Here is a 20,244-nt window from a genome sequence, read left to right as displayed (position 1 = left end):
GATGCAGTGGAGGGGTTGAGAAAGGTGTTGGAGAAGTACTGCTGGATATTGTCAGCATACATATGGAACCCAACTCTATTTCTGCCGATGATGTCACTAAGAGGCAGCATGTAGATAAGGAAGAGCAGAGACCAAGAACAGCGCGTTGGTGTCTCTGGAGGTGACAGTGATAGGGCGAAAAGAAGCCATTTCTGGAGATACCCCAGCTACAACAAACTAAGAGAGGGGAGACACACTCAGTTGGACAATGGGGATAGAGACATTAGAGGAAGATTGTGCAATCGGCCATGTCAAAGTCTACAGAGTGCCATGGAGGGCGAGTGCATCAGAGTCACAGTTACAGAGGATGTCATTTGTGACTTTAATTAGGGTTAATCAGCCCTAATTATATCAGGGGCGGATACCTGATTGTAAACATTCAAATACAGAGTAGCAGGGAACATGGACACAGATTTCAGAGGCACTAGCAAGTTCAAGAATTTGAGAGGCAATGCTTAAAACTACACTTCTCACCACTGTGTTTAAATCCTTTCATGCCTTTGTCCCTCCCCATCTCTGTGATCTCCTCCAGCCCAGTCCTACACACCAGCACCCACCCCATCTTTCCAGCCTTAAGTGCATCCCCATTCCCCACCTTCACCCCACTAGAGAGAAGAATCGAGACATAGGAAGGAAGATGTAAAAAGGTCAGAGTTATGCTCTCTGGGATTAAAGAAAGAATCTTTAGCTTCTTGACCACATGAAGAGGTTGGAATGGATTTTTGTAGCTTCTGAAAATTGATCCAACATGTAAACAACAGGAAATAATTAACACACCTTGGGCAAAGACTGGAATCTTGATTATGATGCTCCTATCCCACAGGGCTCAAGCTTGGGTTTTCATGTACGAGCATGGTTAAAATCTGCCTAGACATGATTCAGCTTTTTCTGCATCACTGTAACACCAACAAAACGGAAAGAAACTCCTGAACAAACCCAACAAAAGCAGAATCCTTTCCTTATAGCTCTTGATCATAGATCCTCTTTTTCTTCTTTCAAGATAATCAGTTCATAATTTCTTCATCAATTTAGGACTACTTGGTTTTAAATTTATTTAGATCCATCTGTCAAAACACTTTCCTCCATGGCAGGTTAATTGTTAATAGTTTTAGCTGACTGCTACTGACTCTTGGCTACGTTAACATGAATACTTTACTCCCTGACAGTGCAAGTATAGGTAAAGCCAAAAGAAGTTTTGGGTTTTAGAAATGTGCATTGAGCACATCAGTAAAATAGTAATGAAATATATGTACAAAGCATTGATTAGACCACATTTAGAATACACTTAAGAGCTCATCAGATGCCACCTTGCAACTAAAAGTCCTTTATAATACGGAGGTCTTTGGTGCATATTCCAAGAACACCAATCTCACAAATGTACATCGCTGTTGTGTTGCCAGTTTCCCTCTGAACCAGTGGCACAGTTTTCCAGGTGATGCACATGTGGCAGCACAGCCATGCAAAAGTGGCCACTGCACCAGTGCAACTCAATAGTGTTGTGATTCGTTACGATGCAGAGAAGGTGCATGCTTTCTTCAGCGTGCATCACATCAGCACTTGGAGGAGTTCTGAAAATTCTTCCACCTCACACTGCAGCCACACAGCACTTTTAGTGACCGGGCTAAGGCCAATGACAGGTTCAGAGACACAGTGAAAAAAACTAGCTTTCGTGGTCGAATGAAATCTGGTCATTTTCTGTCCAATGGGCCATGGGAGGCCCACACGACAGGAATCAGTAGACAAAGATATTGCTTCATTGTATCTTGGCTGATTCATTTATAATATTTCCCCAGATAGATTTAATTATTCAGTTTTAGCACTTTCAATAAAATTCATTAACAGGAGAAAAATTTCCCTCGCTGCCAGCTAAGAATTTTCTGGTCTTACATTAATAATGTTGAGTGATAATTTGGCTCCTTTTTGCACCTCAAATGTTATGCCATTTTATTGATATGAAAAATAAATCAAGAAATAAAGTTTGGAGTCCTACATATAACAACAGGCAACAGACTGGAATTCACAAGTGAAAAAGGATCAGTCTGCCTCTCATCCCCTCATGTTATAAAACAAACCTATTTATGAATATGAGGTAATGTTTGCAAATGTTCAAGACTGGATTCTTGCTCCAGATTGGTATATAAATCACCGTTTGGCATTTCCTTCAACTCTCAACTCATCACAACATTCTTGTTCCTTTGGAAAATACGCACATGAAACTCCTCATTTTCCTTTCTACAATATTTTTTACTGGTGTTCCAATATTTAAACGAATCACTGTTCACATCTCTTATAATCCGACCCTATGACAGTACTTTTTGTTTGCAAGCTAAATGTCCCAGATAAACAAGCCTTGAAGGTCATTAAAGCAACTACATGGCAGCAGTCAGTTCAAATGAAAGAATCCACTACAAACTACGCTAATTACATTAATTTGAAATGAAATCCAAGTAAACAATATATTCCCTGTCATGCAAACTACAGTATCAAATGAAACTAAGCCTGCATAAAATGTTGAATTTCATTTTGTCCTAGGGCCGGGTTGATGCTCATTGCTAAAAGAAAATAACACAGACCAAATATTTCCTGAATTTATATATACTGCAAACTTGATCAGAAATGGGAAAAAAGCAAACTAAATTCAGATCCTGTCAATTCAATTTTTTTAATCAACTTAATTTTGTGCTAATTCCCAACTAGAAACAAGATTGGAGAAGAGGGAAAAAAACAACTGTCGTGATTCTTCGTAAAATTGCATCTTCATTTTCTCTAGTCCTTTCCTCCAACCTTGGCCTCTTGTGCGTCCCAAAATCCCTTCACCCCATCACTGGTAGTCCTGCCTTCAGCTGTCTAGTCCCCACAACTAAAACCTGCATTTACATAGTGCCTTTGATGTATTAAAATATCCCTAAGCTCTGAAATTTGCTCCCTAAACCTCTGCACCTCTCTCCCCCCCCTTAAGGCTCTCCTAAAAATCTGTTTCTTTGACCAAGCTTTTAATATCCTCTATTCACAGCTTCTTCGGCTCAGGGTCAATTTTTATTTGGCTCTGTATATGTGAAGCAACTTGGGACATTTGTTTATATTAATGGGAATATATAAATGCAAGTTGTTGTTGGTGTAAGAGAATTCATAGTCATTGCACCCCAACTCTCACCAGTGGTATAAAACTTCACTGGATCAAAGTCACCACTTTTGGTCATTTGTCCTAACATCACCATAAGCGGCGTGGAGTCAAATTTTTGTCTAATAATCACTTACGTGAATCACCTTGGGATATTTTACTACATTACAGGTGATATAAAAATGCAAATTGTTGTTGTAAATTGCTCTTTCACTTCTGCTGTTACAAATTTGAGACTATGAAGTGGAACTCAATGTGAAGAATTCTGATTGCCATTGCATCCTGTGGCATTTTGACTGTTTGTAGTGAAAAGAGAAGCCGGGAGTTATCTTTGCATTCCAGGATGATCTTGGAATAGTGAGCAGTTTTGACAGACGAGAGCAGGACTAGGTAGTGCTTTATGTGGTTCAGCAGGTCAGGCAATGCAATGGTTAAACCAGTTGTTCACCATAGACATTTAAGTCTGCGTTTCTTGCAATTAATGGAGTGGAGATGAGGACGATACTGGAGGAAAGATCAGCCTGAGAGGAAGTAATGGATTTAATAATGACAGGCGCATCAAAAGTGGAAGTGAGGGTGTGATTGAGCAGATCAGTAGCTGCAGAACTGCAGTGGTGAATAGAGGGCCAAAAGCTACACAGTTGGGGGAGCAGTTTTTTCCAGAGACAAACACAGAAGGAAGTGGAGTTCAGAGGGTTAAGGGGGATGTGGGTGGTGAACGATACAAGGAAATGATCAGAGATAGCCACATCTGTGATCGACATGATGGGAGCAGTCAGGCCACGAGATGACGAGGTCAAGGGGTTGGCTGTGAATATAGGTAGGGGAGTTAATATGGAGGAAAAAATTTAGGGAAGGTAGGAGGGCAGTGAACTCAAGAGAGAGAGCACGATGAATTAAGATGAAGGTTGAAATCACAAATGATGAGAAATCGTTTGATGCAGAGGCTGAGGGAGGAAAGCAGTGATGATATCTTGGTGAAAAACTTGATTTGGTAGTTGGCAGTAGAAAATGAGGATTTTAAATGAGAGGTGAGAAGGATGGAACAAGGTGAGATACTCAAAGGAGGGAATGTGCCAAGACTAGGGGGCAGACCAAGGTGTGATTTGGTGATATGGGCTACACTGCCACCACTGCAGTTTGGATGGGGCGTGATGGAAGGTATACTTGGGGGGGGGGGCAAGGTGTGGAATGGGGGCTTAAGATGGAAGGTGTCATTACCCCTCAGCCACACTTCCATTAAGGCCATGATGTCAATGTAATCATCCACAATAGCTCATAGATGGCAGCAGCCTCATTTGCAAGTAAGCAGATTTCTGGAGGGAGCTGTGGAGAGGGGTGGTGATAGCTGACCCACTGTCAAAATCCATGAGGTCAGTGCTGGGAGGCTTGAAAAGGCAAGGAGATTGGCAAGATGCGCTCATCGTGTGCACATTGGGGTGGGGGAAGGTAGGTCTGTGAGAGAGTAGGGGGCAGCAACTGGAGTTGCTGTTGTTTGGAGGCAGCAACAAGTGCCTTGATGGGCTATTCAAGAGAACCAGAGAGGAAAGCTGTAGGCTTATCTAAGAGGGAGTCAATCCTGAGACAGCGACAGAAAAGTAGGAAGATTGAGGAATGTTAAAGGGTTTGGGTAGGAATTTGAGAAGGCAAATACCCGAGATGGGAGAAGGGAAAGGAGGCAAGATGACAGGAGAGAGAGGGATCTAATGAGGAGTAAAGAGAAAAGAAGAGAGTATAGGGGAAATAGAAGTGATGGGCTTGGGTCTGAGGCAGCAGCCAAAACCCACACATGAATGGTCATGGAAACTCAAGTAACATAGGGATGGAAGATGAGGATAGTAATATCCAGGTAATAAGCAGAGACTGGAGTGGAGATGAGAGTGTTCAAAAGTTTGAATTGGCATTCTCTTAACTACTTTGCACAGAGAACGGTGAATGTACAGAATGGACTGCCAAGGATGGTAGTTGTGGTGATATGGGTGGCACAGTGGTTAGCACCGCAGCCTCACAGCTCCAGCGACCCGGGTTCAGTTCTGGGTACTGCCTGTGCGGAGTTTGCAAGTTCTCCCTGTGTCTGCGTGGGTTTCCGCCGGGTGCTCCAGTTTCCTCCCACCTCCAAAAGACTTGCAGGTTGATAGGTAAATTGGCCATTGTAAATTGCCCCTAGCGTAGGTAGGTGGTCGGAGAATGGTGGTGATGTGGTAGAAAATATGGGGGTAGTGTAGGGTTAGTATAAATGGGTGGTTGTTGGTCGGCACAGACTCGGTGGGCCGAAGGGCCTGTTTCAGTGCTGTATCTAGAAATAAATTAATTAAATCAGCAAATTCAAATGAGTTTGGGACAACTGCTTGATGGAAAATTTAATAATTGGTGTATACATGAGTTATTGTGGGGATACCATATTTTCTAACCACTTCAATCAGCCAAATGGATTTTTTCCAGTCCAGAACTCTCATGTTACTCTGACCAACGCCACTGCAGAAAGGCAGTAAACAATAGTAGTTCCACACAGGAAGATATTTGGAAAACCAGGTACCACCGGCTTAACATACCATTTATAGAGTGGTAAAGACCTTGCACCAACACCAGCCTGTTTTTTCACCAGGTAAGGTGTGTGGCACAATGTGACTGGGCTGGAGATAGAGAGAGAGAAAAACTACATGGATGAAGCTTAATCTGTAAAATGGGGCACAGTTTAAATAAAATACACAGCTGTGGAGCACCTTATGCTGAACTTGTAAAATTGTTCATTTGCATTAGGGTCACCTGAGATTTCAACCCATGTATAACAGTCAATCACACACACTATATAAAAACAGGATGGTTACCTTCAGTCGTTCCTGATTAGAACCTTTTCAAATGATCATCCAAGATTATGGAAAATGCTCTCCACTGGCAGGATTGAAAAATCCAATGGACAAGAATCATTGAAGAAAATTCTGTGCCAAATTCTAAACTACAAATTTTAGTTAACTAGCAATAAACATACTGTACTTCTAGCTTTAGACAGGATGGTGGCCATTCAGCACTATAACGAATCTCATTTAATTTTTGAATATTCTTTGGGCCCTATTATACTTCATGTACAGGTTTTAACCCAGTACTCATTTTACACAGCAACACTGTAACAGAGTTATGCTCTCAGGCTCTGTACATGCACATATGGAATATTATTCAAGATGGTTAATGGAAGATCCAACGAACAGTCAGTGATAATCTAAAGCTCAACATGTGGTTATATTGCAGTCACTATAAAGCCCATGCAACTTGACACTGCTTGAATTGCGCCTAAATCACTTGCCAAAATTTACTGTGCAAGGTTGGTGACTTCATTTCTGCTTGTACTGTAGATTTTATATTGCATCAACACTAAAGTTGTATTTTAACTGAACCATTAAAGTACACATTGTAACTGGTCATGTTTGTTAGTATTCTATGTGTCTTGATAAATAGTGGCCATTTGACTACATATTCATTTCCAATAGCTTTGGATTAGTGATTTATTGAGAACAAGTTACCTCTGAAGTGTAGTCATCGTTCAATTTCTAACCAGTATCGGACATAGTCTGCACCCTTGAACTCTACAAGTAATATAACAGTTGGTAGCTTCTGATAAAGGAATATATCTTATCAGGACGCAGGGCAGTTATGTCCAAGATCACCAAATAGCAACAGTTGCATAGGCCTTGAAATTACAATGTCTGAATATTAATGTACAAATGCTTAATTAATTTTTATGAAATTCATTTGTTTGCTATTTTAGTGGCTTATAATAAACAGATTAATGCCACAGTCAAAATAGCAGACAAAGGAATTTCATAAGAACGCATTAAACATTCATCAACTAATGCTCATCCAATATCTTTCAAAGCTGCGTTATTTACAGAGTAAGTTGAAGCAGAAAAAGAGTGCATATGACAGATGTTAGGTGGACAATATAATTGAGGACCAGGCTGAATATAGAAGGCTCAGAGGGAAAGTGAAAAAGCAAATAAGAGAAGCAAAGAGACAGTATCAGAGGAGACTAGTAGCTAACATAAAAGGAAACATAAACATCTTCTATAGGCATATAAATAGCAAAAGGATGGTAATGAGAGGAGTGGGGCCACTTAGGGACCTAAAAGGGGATTTACACATGGTGGCAGGGGACACGGCTGAGGCACCAAATGAGTACTTTGCACCTGTCTTTACTTAAGAAGAAGATGCTGCCCAAGTCATGGTGAAACAGGAGTTAGTTGAGACACTGGATAGGCTAAAAATTGAAAAAGAGGAGGTGCTGGATAGGCTGGCTTTACTTAAAGTTGATAAGTCACCAGGACCGGATGAGGTGCATCCAAGGGTACTGAGAAAAGTAAGGGTGGAAATTGTGGAGGCACTGGCCATAATCTTCCAATCCTCCATAGATAAGGGGTAGTGCCAGAGGACTGGAGAATTGCAAATGTTACATTCTTGTTCAAAAAGGGTCTAAGAACAAGCCTAGCAACTGTAGGCCAGTCAGTTTAACCTGGGTGGTGGGAAAGCTTTAAGAAATGATAATTCGGAACAAAATTAAGAATCATTTAGACAAATGCGGGTTAATTGAGGAAAGTCAGCATGGATTTGTTAAGGGCAAATCGTGTTTACCTAACTTGCTTGAGTTTTTGGACGAGGTAACGGAGAGGGTCGGATAGGGTAATGCGGTTGATGTGGTGTACGTGGACTTCCAAAAGGCATTTGATAAAGTGCCACATAACAGGCTTGTCAGCAAAATTGAAACCCTGGAATAAAAGCAGCAGTGGCAGCATGGATACAAAATTGGCTGAGTGACAGTAGTGGTGAACGGTTGTTTTTCAGACTGGAGGAAGGTTCACCAGGAGTCAGTGCTCGGACCCCTGCTTTTGTTGATATATATTAATGACACAGACTTGGGTGTACAGGGCACAATTTCAAAATCTGCGGATGACATAAAACTTGGAAGTGTTGTGAACTGTGAACAGGATAGGGATAAACTTCAAGCGAACATAAACAGGCTGGTGGAATGGGCGGAGGAGTAGCAGATGACATTTAGTGCAGAAAAGTATGAAGTGATTCATTTTGGTAGGAAGTATGAGGAGAGGAAATATAAATTAAAGGGTACAATTCTAAAGTGGGTGCAGCAGCAGAGGAACCTAGGAGTAATTGTGCACAAATCATTGAAGGTTGCAGAACAGGTTGAGAAAGCAGTTATAAAGCACACAGGATCCTGGGATTTATGAGCAGAGACATCGAGTACAAGAACAAGGAAGTTATGATAAACCTGTATAAAACACTGGTTCGGCGCCAGCTGAAGTATTGTGTCCAGTTCTGGGCACCACACTTTAGGAAGGATGTTAAGGCATTAGAGAGGGTGCAGAAAAGATTCACATGAATGGTTCCAAGGTTGAAGAACTTTAGTTACATGGATAAGTTGGAGAAGCTGGGCCTGTTCTCCTTGGAGAAGATTAAGAGGAGTTTTGACAGACATGTTCAAAATCATGAGGGGTCTGGACAGAGTAGACAAGGAGAAACTGTTCCCACTGGCTGAAGGATCCAGAACCAGAGGGCACCGATTTAAGGTGATTGGCAAAAGAACCAAGATGACATGAAGAAAAAACTTTTTTTTTTTTACATAACAAGTGGTTAGGATCTGGAATGCTCTACCTGAGAGTTTGGTGGAAGCAGATTCAATGGCTTTCAAAAGAGAATTGGACAAATATCTGAAGGGAAAAAATTTGCTTGGCTACAGGGAAAAGTCCGGGGAGTAGGACTAGGTGAGTTGCTCTTGCAGAGAACCGGCACTGACACGATGGGCTGAATGGCCTCCTTCTGTGCTATACCCATTCTATGATTTCATTTTGATCTTATTCAATCACATGTGCAAATGTTCCATAACCCTGGCTAAACTCTATACCAAGCTTCCAAATGTTGACATTGTTTTTGCTCAACAGTCAGAATAGTAACAACACCGAGTCTATTATGAAGAAGTGCAGAGAGACGGAATACACAGTAAATTCTCAGTTGCTATCAAATAACTTTTACATTGTCTACATTTCTGAGCTGAGAATAATAACGAAAACCAGATATGCAGAATTTTTCTAAGTATGAGTTTTTCTGTAGATGCTTATCAAATCTCTTTATGCTACTAAAATAGCTCACAATTAAAAGAAATACAAGTATTTCATTCAAGTACATGAATGCATTCAAAAGAATTTCAAATTGGATATGGTTCACTAAAGGTACAGACAGTATGAAGCCAAAAAATGCTATCCATATCCAACACATTCGTATTCTGTATAAATATAATGTTTTCGGGGGGAGAGGGCATTAGGGAGAGGATAAACAGAAAATAGAAAAAACAAAATTCAGAACAGAAGACAGACTTCCTTTCAGTCTAATACCAGTGGTCCCCTACATTCTGACCAGTCACTCACTCAGTGGTTACGATTCACTAGATCCTGAGAGGGGAATATTTTTTTTTTTTTTTACACAGAGCTTGGTAACTGCTTATTTTACTTCAGTTCATTACTTGGATCTAGGGCAAGCAATTGGTTATGATTCTGATACTGCTATTTTCACAGTTCCGGGATTGTGCCAAATCAGCAAATTACACTGCACGTGACAAGTCTAAGATTTGAGACTGGTTTCAGGAGATCGTACTACACCCTACCAAAAGCCTTTGTGTTGGTTAAAAATATTTGTTTCTAACTACAGCGTCAGCTGAAATTTAAAGAGAAAGCATCGTCCCAATCAACTGGACTAAAATTAGAGATTTTACTGATAACTTGAAGTCCTTGTCATCTAGTTTGCAATGAATGCATTTAGACCTGATGTTCATACCCTTTCTACATAACATTGGTAGAATTAGCTTAACTTGATATTACTGTGAGATTCTGAAATTGCAACATTTCTTGCTTAGTTTCAGAGGTCAGTTTGCACGCTATTGAAATTGAGTGTGTACAGGTTAAACCTATGCCCTGAAGTTTCACGACGTTAAAGTTGCTCTTTAAATGCAAGTTGCTGTTGTTGCTATGTGCCCCGAGTTTGGATTTGCTGCAGAATTTCAAAACAGAATTGAACGAGTTCGTACAAATAGAAGACACCTTGAGTTATAGAAGACAGGCAAGCTAACATGGACTAGTGACACCAGTCTGTAGTCTCCTGAAATCTTCGGGGGACGGGGAGGGGGCATTTTCCAAAATTATTTCCCCTAAATTTGGCATATTTCTATTTTCACTTCTTCCAGGAGATTACATGACTTGGGTGGTGCAGGGGAAGAGATGGAGTAAGGAGTTTGATGGTGTGTGTAAGTTGTAACAGGTCAGTTATGTGGCAGGCTTGATGAACCAGCTGGTCTTTCCCGCCCTTTTTTGCATGTTTGTATATGTTCATAACTTGCCTTTGTATATCGCCTTTCACATCCTTGGAATGTCCCAAAATGCTTTACAGCCAATGAATTCCTTTTAAAACATACTGTTATGATGAATGCAAACACTAGCCAATTTCTGCCAAGAAACACGAATGAGATAAATGACCAGTTAATCCTGTTCATTGGTGCTTGTTGAGGAATAAATATTGGCCAGTATACCAAGAGAATCCCCCTGCTCTTTGAAGAACACCGTGGAATCTTTTACTTCCACCTAGATTCTGATCAATGTACTAATACTTTTGCAATAGTTCAACAGTAAATAAACTGTGGTGACTGTAATGAAATTTGAAATCCAAACCCACAAGGAAATGAAGCAGCTATTTAAGGAATATTTTAAAATAATTGAAAGCAGTGTCCATATCATGACAGCCGCAATTCTGTGTGTTCCCTGGAGTTGTCACAGTTCATCTGCGAGTTATATACTAGTTACTGAGAATGTATTTTCCTTAGTCTTTGAAATTGAATCAATATACAATGTCTCCAGCAGTAGAGTTGGACTCAAACCCATAATTTGCCAGTCCTCATTTGGGGAGCATCACAACTGTGCAGCTTTGGAATTTAAAAAAGAGATGCCAGAGAGCACAGGAAAGCAGTTTGATTTCCACCACACTAGAAAATCTCCAATATGTTTTGATAGAGTGGTGGCAAGCAAAGGCTAGGCAGATCACCACAAAGAGAAATTATCAGGACAGTCTAGCACGGATTGTCAGCATGCATTGTTCAGAATAGCACTTGGAAAGTCTTGTGAACAGATTCTGCCTCATCCCTCTCCAATACAGCTGGAGAGGAATAGAGGGAGCTTATCCAAAATGTTAAAAAAAATTGAAGCTTGCATATTAGAATCATGCTTTTTGCGTAAATATGTTTTAGAAAAAGGGGTAAAACTGCAGAGAAATGATTACATTCATTCAATTTCCATACCTCTTTAATGGTAAATAGCAAGTGAAGATAAGAGATCACAATAAGACAAAATGGAATACTAAAGTATTTTGGGAACAATAATTGAACAGAAATTTGCTTGCCCCAGATGTTGTGCCCAGGCTACAGAAATAGTTTCTTAGATTTCAAGAGGTAGCTGTGTCCTAGTGCCTAAAAACATGCACTGTACTAGTACTGAAGTTACTTTAAAAGTATAAAATAAAACCATATTAAACTAATACTTACCTATCCAGGAATATGTCTGGTAGGGGTGGGTAAGTTTGCATGTCAGGCACACGTTCATGAACCACTACCATGACAATCGATGTAAACCCAAAGACTACGAATACATAAATAGAACTCAGAACTGTCTTCCAGAACTCTGGGTCAAGTCTTCTTGTTTGTTGTTTGTAGTATTTACCATTCTGATAGTGTTCAGTCCTCAAGTCTTGACCAAAATTACCAGTGTCCCTGGAATGATCCACACCATTACACTGACAGTCTTTGTTTTGTGTGGAATTAACAGCATGTACAACAGTCCCAGCAAGGCATTCATCACTGATATAGCCCATCTCCGCCAAGATATCTTTGTGCTGTTTTTGTAGTTTCCGAATAGATACCATAAGCCTTTTAATATCACCCAACACTTTCAGTTCTAAAGGTGGGCAGCGTAAATCATATTCAGTCAAAGTTAACAAGGCAATACCATCCAGTCTGTGCTTAATACATAGAAGATCAACGTATTCGCTGAAGCCTTCCTCCTTTAGCCACTTGGCCACATGTTTGTTGGTCCAGCGCCTGATATTAAGCTGGCTTCCCGTCATGTTTCAACTGCAAAATAAAAATACAAAAAGTCAAATAACTGTATGGAATCCCATATTTGATTATTTGGCAGAATATCTAGTCCAGAGTAAAAATAATTTTTACTCCTATATTAGAGAATGTTTAAGGATGAACGATCCTCAGTTTACATGAGCATTTCAACACAAGAGATTGCTTGACCCAGAAGGTGTACACATTTGAAGTTAGAATGCCCTTTAATATAAACTGAATTAACTCTAGGTACCACAATCTTTGGGTCATGAAACATAGGCTAATAAAAATGAGCTGCACTGCAGTCTCAGAAGGAAAGAATTGTTTTTACTCGTACAAATTTTAGTGCAGCCTCCAAGCCCATCAATGCAGGTGCTCCTCATAAAGTTTAATCCATATACAAAGAGATTCATTACATTTCAGAAATGTTTTGAAATCAAGTCCTTAGTTCCATTAGAATTGGTACAACCACTCCCATTACACACAAAAAGATCAAGATGGATCAGATGTGCATTTAACAAGATGCTGTTATATTTTACTGAAAAATTTATATTTTTTGGAACTCACCTTTGGACTTAAATATTTTTGTGAAAAACATAATTGAACTGAAAGTGGTTGTATTTGCACAAAAATATCCTAATTGACTAAGTGGGTAATCCTGTCAAAGGTAAATGATGAAACCCCACCCCTCAATACTCTGCACAATGGAAAAACTAACTCAGGTGTCAACCTCGGATTGCTTTCTCTGCTATTTGTGACTCATACTTTCAGCCCAACCCTGCGCAATGAGCAAGCTGCTCCTCAGATGTAAAAAGTACAAAAAATCTAGCAAACGAGCATTTCAAATATTGTTACCAATGCCAAATATGTATCTTGATTAAAAACTTTATTAAAAACTCAGTGTTCTCCTGTGGCTATCGGAAATGTAAAAGAGAATCTGTAGTACTGCTCGGACCATTAAATGTTTTCCAGGACTTCAGGGGATAATCTACACCAGAGAAGGCAGCACAGCCAAATCAGTCAGTCATATCAAACAGTGACTAAAGAACAGATGCCAAAGAGAAATTTTGGAAAGAAACATAATATTCTACCATAAGTAACAAGGTGCTGGGATCATTAATATAAGTCAAGCTACCAACACAGCTATGCAAGAGTTACTGTAATGCTGTAGGAAAAAATAATTTTTTACCTTTGTGTCCAATGTATAAATGCAATACTTCATTTGATTTGCTCCTGAGACATCTTACATATCCAACTCAAAAGAAACTAATTAACTCTCAGCTTTTCAAAAATCGAGAGAACAAAGATACATCATTTCATAGTCAATCAACATATTATGACACTCTTCCAAAACTTGTCCCCCCCTCAGCCTTTGCACTGCGTGACTCATATTGCTTGACTTTAATCTCCATCTCAGCTCCCTTTGCAAGCTATCCTCTGAATTCACTACCCTCTTTTGCTCCCTAAATCTCTGCTTCCATATAAACTCTCCTACCCATATTCACTGTCACCCCTAAACTTTGCCATCTCCTGTGGCATCTCTACTCCCATGCTATCTATTGTAGAAAAAGGCCATCTTTGACCACTTTCTTATACTCACCACCCACGGTACCCTTACCCCCTTCCAACCCCATTTCCAATGAACCAGATTGTTTGCAATTTCACAGTCATATTCAACTCAGAGCCGAGTTTCTGACCCCATATTCTTCCCAGCACGAAGGTGCCTGCTGCCACCACCCACCCACCTCTACCCCCGCCCAGTTCAGTCCATCTGCAGCTAAAACACTTAACCAGGCATTTATCACCTTCAAACTCAATTGTTTCAATACTCTCTGGCCAGACTCCCATGCTCCACCCTTGTAAACTTCAGCTCATCCAAAACTCTGCTGCCTGTATCCCATCCTGCATGAAGTCCCACTCATCCATTGCGCCAGGCCTTGCTGATTGGAGATGTTGGGAGACTGGGAACCAGTTTAAAATTCTGATCGTCATGTTTAAATCCTGTCTTGGCCTTGCCTCTCCCCACCTCCAAGTTCCTCCAGCCCTGTTCTACCCTCTCTATTCCTCTGGCTCTGGCTATATTTGCATCCCCCCTCCTTTTGCAGTCATGCCTTTAGCCACCTAAGATCCATGCTTTGGAATTACCTGCCTAAATTTGTCCACTAGTCTCTCCTCGTTCAAAACCCTCCTTAAAACCACCTCTTCCACCAAGCTTTTGGCTACCCTGCCTGCTTTAGCCAAGTGTCCATTTATTTCTGATTATGCCTCTGAAGCTTAAGATATTTTTCTACATTATAGGGACTATATAAATGTAAATATTGTTGTTATAATTAAGGATAAAACAACCATTAATTTAACCAACACAAACAGAACAAATCTGACAAGAATTACAGCAACTCATCAATGGTATTCAATTTGACACTGTATAAGTTACGGTATTACAACTTTAGTGGGATAAAATATAATGTAGCACAATAGGGAAGGTTAGTATTTTTTAGCTTATATATCACAAGTTCAAAAGCACCAATTACGATCTTCCAGTTTACGTTTGAACCTACCAAATAATTTAACTGTCGTATCAGAACAGCCTTTTTGCTGTAATATACTGGTTTGTTTTTTTTTCTGTGATGTGTTGCTTCTGGGATCTAAGTTAAGCCTTCAATAAGTCATCTGGAATCTTTATTGACTTCAGCTAGCACCAAGTAATGCTATATCTCTTATAGCCATTACAATTATTAAACATGCTCTTTCAACCTAGTTATAAGCACATTCGAACTGTTCTGTACAGATGTCTGTCTTCGCTAAAGTTCTTTATTTTATTTATTTTTTATTTTACTTTTTTTATTTAGAGAAACAGGCCCTTCGGCCCATCGAGTCTGAGCCGACCATCAACCACCCATTTATACTAATCCTACATTAATCCCATATTCCTACCCCATCCCCACCTTTCCTCAATTTCCCTACCACCTACCTATACTAGGGGCCATTTATAATGGCCAATTTACATATCAACCTGCAAGTCTTTGGCTGTGGGAGGAAACCGGAGCACCCAGCGAAAACCCACGCGGTCACAGGGAGAACTTGCAAACTCCGCACAGGCAGTACCCAGAATTGAACCCAGGTCGCTGGAGCTGTGAGGCTGCGGTGCTAACCACTGCGCTGCCCTGAGCTAAAATCAACTGAAACTTCAAACTAAGCCCAAGACGTGAGGTCATATCTTTCCACAATAGTTGTAGTGCCTTGCAATCCATAACTGATACCTTTGGGCAATGAAAGGACTCACCCCAAAAGTGCAAATCAGCTGCAGCAGTGAATTTACTGTGATTATGATCTTCACTCATCCTTGGCTTACCAACTTCTTTTTAATATATTAACCGAGTCTCAGAAAAGCAATGCAAGTACGCTGCTCGCCCATACTTCTGCTCAAACAGAGTAGAGACATTCTCTGCAAACGAGCTGCACAGTGGATTCCAGCATGTAGTGAATGCGTAAACAGGCTGTGTCACACCATTTTCAAATCAGCAGCACACACATTTGTATGCGGATTTCATGGTACTGCATCACTGCAGGGAATCAGGCAGTTGTCAAGTTAATTTGCTGGGGAAAGGCAGACTTGCAGCGGTGGGGAAGTTCCAATTTAAAAATAAAAAGAGCTTTTCAGTCCACAGACTTAAGTCTGCCCTGTTTAGGTTCCTGCCAGTTGCAAAAGACTAGTGAATCAGCAGTCTGCAGCACAAGGGCAGTATAAAAGTAGCTTCATGTTTCAACATCGCAATTAGGGTCCTTTTCCTTGTACTTTAAGACGACTGGTTTTACTGAGTAAGACAAGTTTAACAGGTCATTTTCTACTTAACTTGCAGCAGATGAGGCAAATCTTTAGCTTCATTCCTTGAATGTCCAAAACGACTTACAGGCATTAAAAGACGATTAAGGACTGAACATGGATAAATTGAAAAACTGTTAAAGGTACTCCGCAGAATTTTCAATGCAAGAAAAATACTTTTATTTTGAGAACTGATTTGCACCAACGCCCTGCATGAACAGTCAAGCAGATTCAAAATGAGAAAATGTGCTGTTATGCTGTTCTCTTTGTATTGTTAATTGTCCTCAGTGAGCTTATATAACATTTTTACCTTGGTTTTGGAAAGTACTTGTCTACTGTTCAATAAAAGCTTTTATATTTCCTCCTGAATCCTCTGACCGCATAAGCATCTCCTCAGCAGGCAAGCGACACTACATTAGTTTTGTCTCATTGCATTATACTTCTAATTACTATACAGTCTACCTTCAACTGAATGTTTTAGGCAATTGTGACAGAAATTACTCCTCCACAGATTTTATTTTTCTCTTCTATCTCTTAGTCACTCCTGCTTCATGTCAGTTTTCTTTCCCCTCTGTTACAACACAAAGTTTTGATTCTAGAAGACAATTGATCAAAGATTTTAAATGACACTTCTGAATGATAAACAAGATTTCTGCATTGTATTAGTCAGATGAAAATTGGAAATTGTGACACCCCTAGAAACTACAGTGATATTCTGGAATTCCTATTTAATGCATGTTGCAATTGCAAAATATGAACAAGAACTGAAGAATTAATTCGGACATGGGCATTTTCCAATGGCAATAAACAAGAAAAAACACAGATTAATTTTTTTTTAAATGGATACAATACAGAAAATGGCAGAAATTTAAGGGAAACAAATGACAACTTCAGGACTCTAACCCAAATTGTTCCTGCTGATGACAATACTTACAAAAGCAGAGCACTGCATCTTTTCTGGTCAAAGTGCTTCCCACAGTGATTTACTTTTGCAATGCAGTGACTGTTAGTGGGCAAAAACACGAAGCTGAATGACCAGCTAGTCTATTAGGACATGGTGATATTTGTTGCAAGAGGAATACTGAACAGAAAACCAGAACTTCTGCTATTCTTCACAGTCCCGTGGGTGGTTTCAGCATGCCAACATTAGCTCTGAAAAGAAAGGGAGCTGAATTAGGTCTGATAAGACCTGGCTTGATACCAAGAGCTCCAGATTGCATTACTCCAGGGTAAAAGGTCCAACATAGAATGACGATTTGTGTACATTCCTGGAATACAAAATTCAGACCACCCAGTACATAAACTTTTAGTGCTGAATAACCAATATCAAATAAGGGAACGGTAGCATAAGTGGTAATGTTACTGGGCTAGTAATCCAGAAGCCCAGACTGATGTTACGGAGACATGGGTTCAAATCCCACAGCAGAATAAAATGCTAGTCTCATTAATAATGATCACAAAATTACCAGATTGTTGTAAAAAACATCACTCATGTCCTTCCTGCTTTTCTTAATCTAGCCTAAATGTGATTCCAGACCTACAGCAATGTGGTTGACTCTTAACTACACTCTGAAATCGCCCAGCAAGCCACTCAATTGTATCAAGCAGAAAAGCCAAATATGACGGACCAACCGGCATTGACCGAGGCACTGGAAACAACAAAGGCACAATGCCCACTTGATCCTGAAAAGTCTTTCTCACCAACATCTGGGGACTTGTGCCAAAATTAGGAGAGCTGTTCCACAGACTAGGCAAGCAACAGCCTGACATATTCATGCTCACTGAATCAGACAATCAATGTCCCAGAAGCCTCCATCACCATCCCTGAGCATGTCCTACCCCATCATCAGGACAGACCCACCAGAGGTGGTGGCACAGTGGTATACAGTCGGTTGCGGAGTGGCCCTGGGAATCCTCAACATTGACTCCGGATCCCATGACGTCTCATGGCATCAGGTCAAACAGGGGCAAGGAAACCCACTGAATCAGTGCTCCTCCATGTTGAACACCACTTGAAAGAAGCACTGAGCGTAGCATGGGCACAGAATATACTCTGGGTGGGGAACTTCAATGTCCATCACTCAACAGTGGCTTGGCAGCACCACTACTGACCGAGAAGGCCGAATCCTAAAGGGCATATCTGCTAGACTGAGCCTGCGGCAGCTGGTGAGAAAACAAACAAGAGGGAAAAACCTACATTTACCTCGTCCTCACTAATCTACCTGTCGCAGGTGCATCTGTCCATGACAGCAGCAGTAGGAGTGACCACCTCACAGTCCTTGTGGAGACGAAAGCCCATCTTCACACTGATACCCACTATTATGTTGTGTGGCACTTTCTTTCTTTTGGGCCTCCTTATCTCGAGAGACAATGGATACGCGCCTGGAGGTGGTCAGTGGTTTGTGAAGCAGCGCCTGGAGTGGCTATAAAGGCCAATTCTGGAGTGACAGGCTCTTCCACAGGTGCTGCAGAGAAATTTGTTTGTTGGGGCTGTTGCACAGTTGGCTCTCCCCTTGCGCCTCTGTCTTTTTTCCTGCCAACTACTAAGTCTCTTCGACTCGCCACAATTTAGCCCTGTCTTTATGGCTGCCCGCCAGCTCTGGCGAATGCTGGCAACTGACTCCCACGACTTGTGATCAACGTCACACGATTTCATGTCGCGTTTGCAGACGTCTTTATAACGGAGACATGGACGGCCGGTGGGTCTGATACCAGTGGCGAGCTCGCTGTACAATGTGTCTTTGGGGATCCTGCCATCTTCCATGCGGCTCACATGGCCAAGCCATCTCAAGCGCCGCTGACTCAGTAGTGTGTATAAGCTGGGGGTGTTGGCCGCTTCAAGGACTTCTGTGTTGGAGATATAGTCCTGCCACCTGATGCCAAGTATTCTCCGAAGGCAGCGAAGATGGAATGAATTGAGACGTCGCTCTTGGCTGGCATACGTTGTCCAGGCCTCGCTGCCGTAGAGCAAGGTACTGAGGACACTCGGACTTTTGTGTTCCGTGTCAGTGCGCCATTTTCCCACACTCTCTTGGCCAGTCTGGACATAGCAGTGGAAGCCTTACCCATGCGCTTGTTGATTTCTGCATCTAGAGACAGGTTACTGGTGATAGTTGAGCCTAGGTAGGTGAACTCTTGAACCACTTCCAGAGCGTGGTCGCCAATATTGATGGATGGAGCATTTCTGACATCCTGTGTTAAATGGGAGAGACTCAGAACAGATCTAACAGATCAAAACTGGGTAGCCATGAGCGGCTGTGGGACATCAGCAGCAGCAGCATTGAATTCAATCACAACATATAATCTATAACCTCTTGGCTCAGCATATCCCTCACTCTACCATTATCATCAAGCCAGGGGACCAACCCTGGTTCAATGAGGATTGAAGGAGAGCATGCCAGGAGCAGCACTGTGCATAACTAAAATTGAGGCGCCAACCTGGTGAAGCTACAACACAGTACTACATGCATGCTAAACAGCAGAAGCAGCAAGTGATAGAGTCAAGCAATCCCACAATCAACTGCTCAGATCAAAGCTCTGCAGTCCTGCCACATTCAGTGATGAATGGTGGTGGACAATTAAACAACTTACTGGAGGAGGAGGCTCCAAAAACATCCTCATCCTCAACGATGGGGGAACCCAGTACAAAAATTGAAGTATTTGCAACCATCTTCAGCCAAGTGGGTGATCCATCTTGGCCTCTTCCTGAGGTCACCACCATTATAGATGCCAGTCTTCAGACAATTCTATTCACGCCACATGATATCAAGAAATGGCTGAGTGCATTGGATACGGCAAAGGCTATGGGCCCTGACAACATCCTGGCTGCAGTACTGAATACTTGTGCTCCAATAACTAGCCACACCCTTAGCCAAGCCAAGCACAGCTACAACACTGGCATCTATGCCCAGGTATGTCCAGTCCACAAAAATCAGCACAAATCCAATCCAGCCAATTACTGCCCAGTCTACTCTCAATCATCAGCAAGTTGATGGAAGGTGTCATCGACAGTGCTATCAAGCAGCACATACTCAGCAATAACCTGCTCACCGATGCTCATCTTAGGTTCTGCCAGGGCCACTTAGCTTTTAACCTCATTACAGCCTT

General features: G+C 41.3%; 1 protein-coding gene across 1 annotated transcript in view; it reads right to left on the bottom strand.

Moving 5' to 3' along the window:
- Nucleotides 1-20,244, bottom strand: part of samd8 (sterile alpha motif domain containing 8) — a 59,577-nt gene that overhangs the window by 18,027 nt on the left and 21,306 nt on the right. Inside the window, exon 2 of the mRNA XM_068020624.1 lies at nt 11,748-12,332. Within this exon, the coding sequence (XP_067876725.1) occupies nt 11,748-12,325 (578 nt within the window). The 5' untranslated portion in view covers nt 12,326-12,332. The remainder of the gene's footprint in view (nt 1-11,747; nt 12,333-20,244) is intronic.

Source organism: Heterodontus francisci, chromosome 42, assembly GCF_036365525.1.
Source record: "Heterodontus francisci isolate sHetFra1 chromosome 42, sHetFra1.hap1, whole genome shotgun sequence".
NCBI classification, from domain to species: Eukaryota; Metazoa; Chordata; class Chondrichthyes; order Heterodontiformes; family Heterodontidae; genus Heterodontus; species Heterodontus francisci.
The sequence above is the reverse complement of the archived record's forward strand: the minus strand, read 5'-3'. Positions and strand labels throughout refer to the sequence as shown.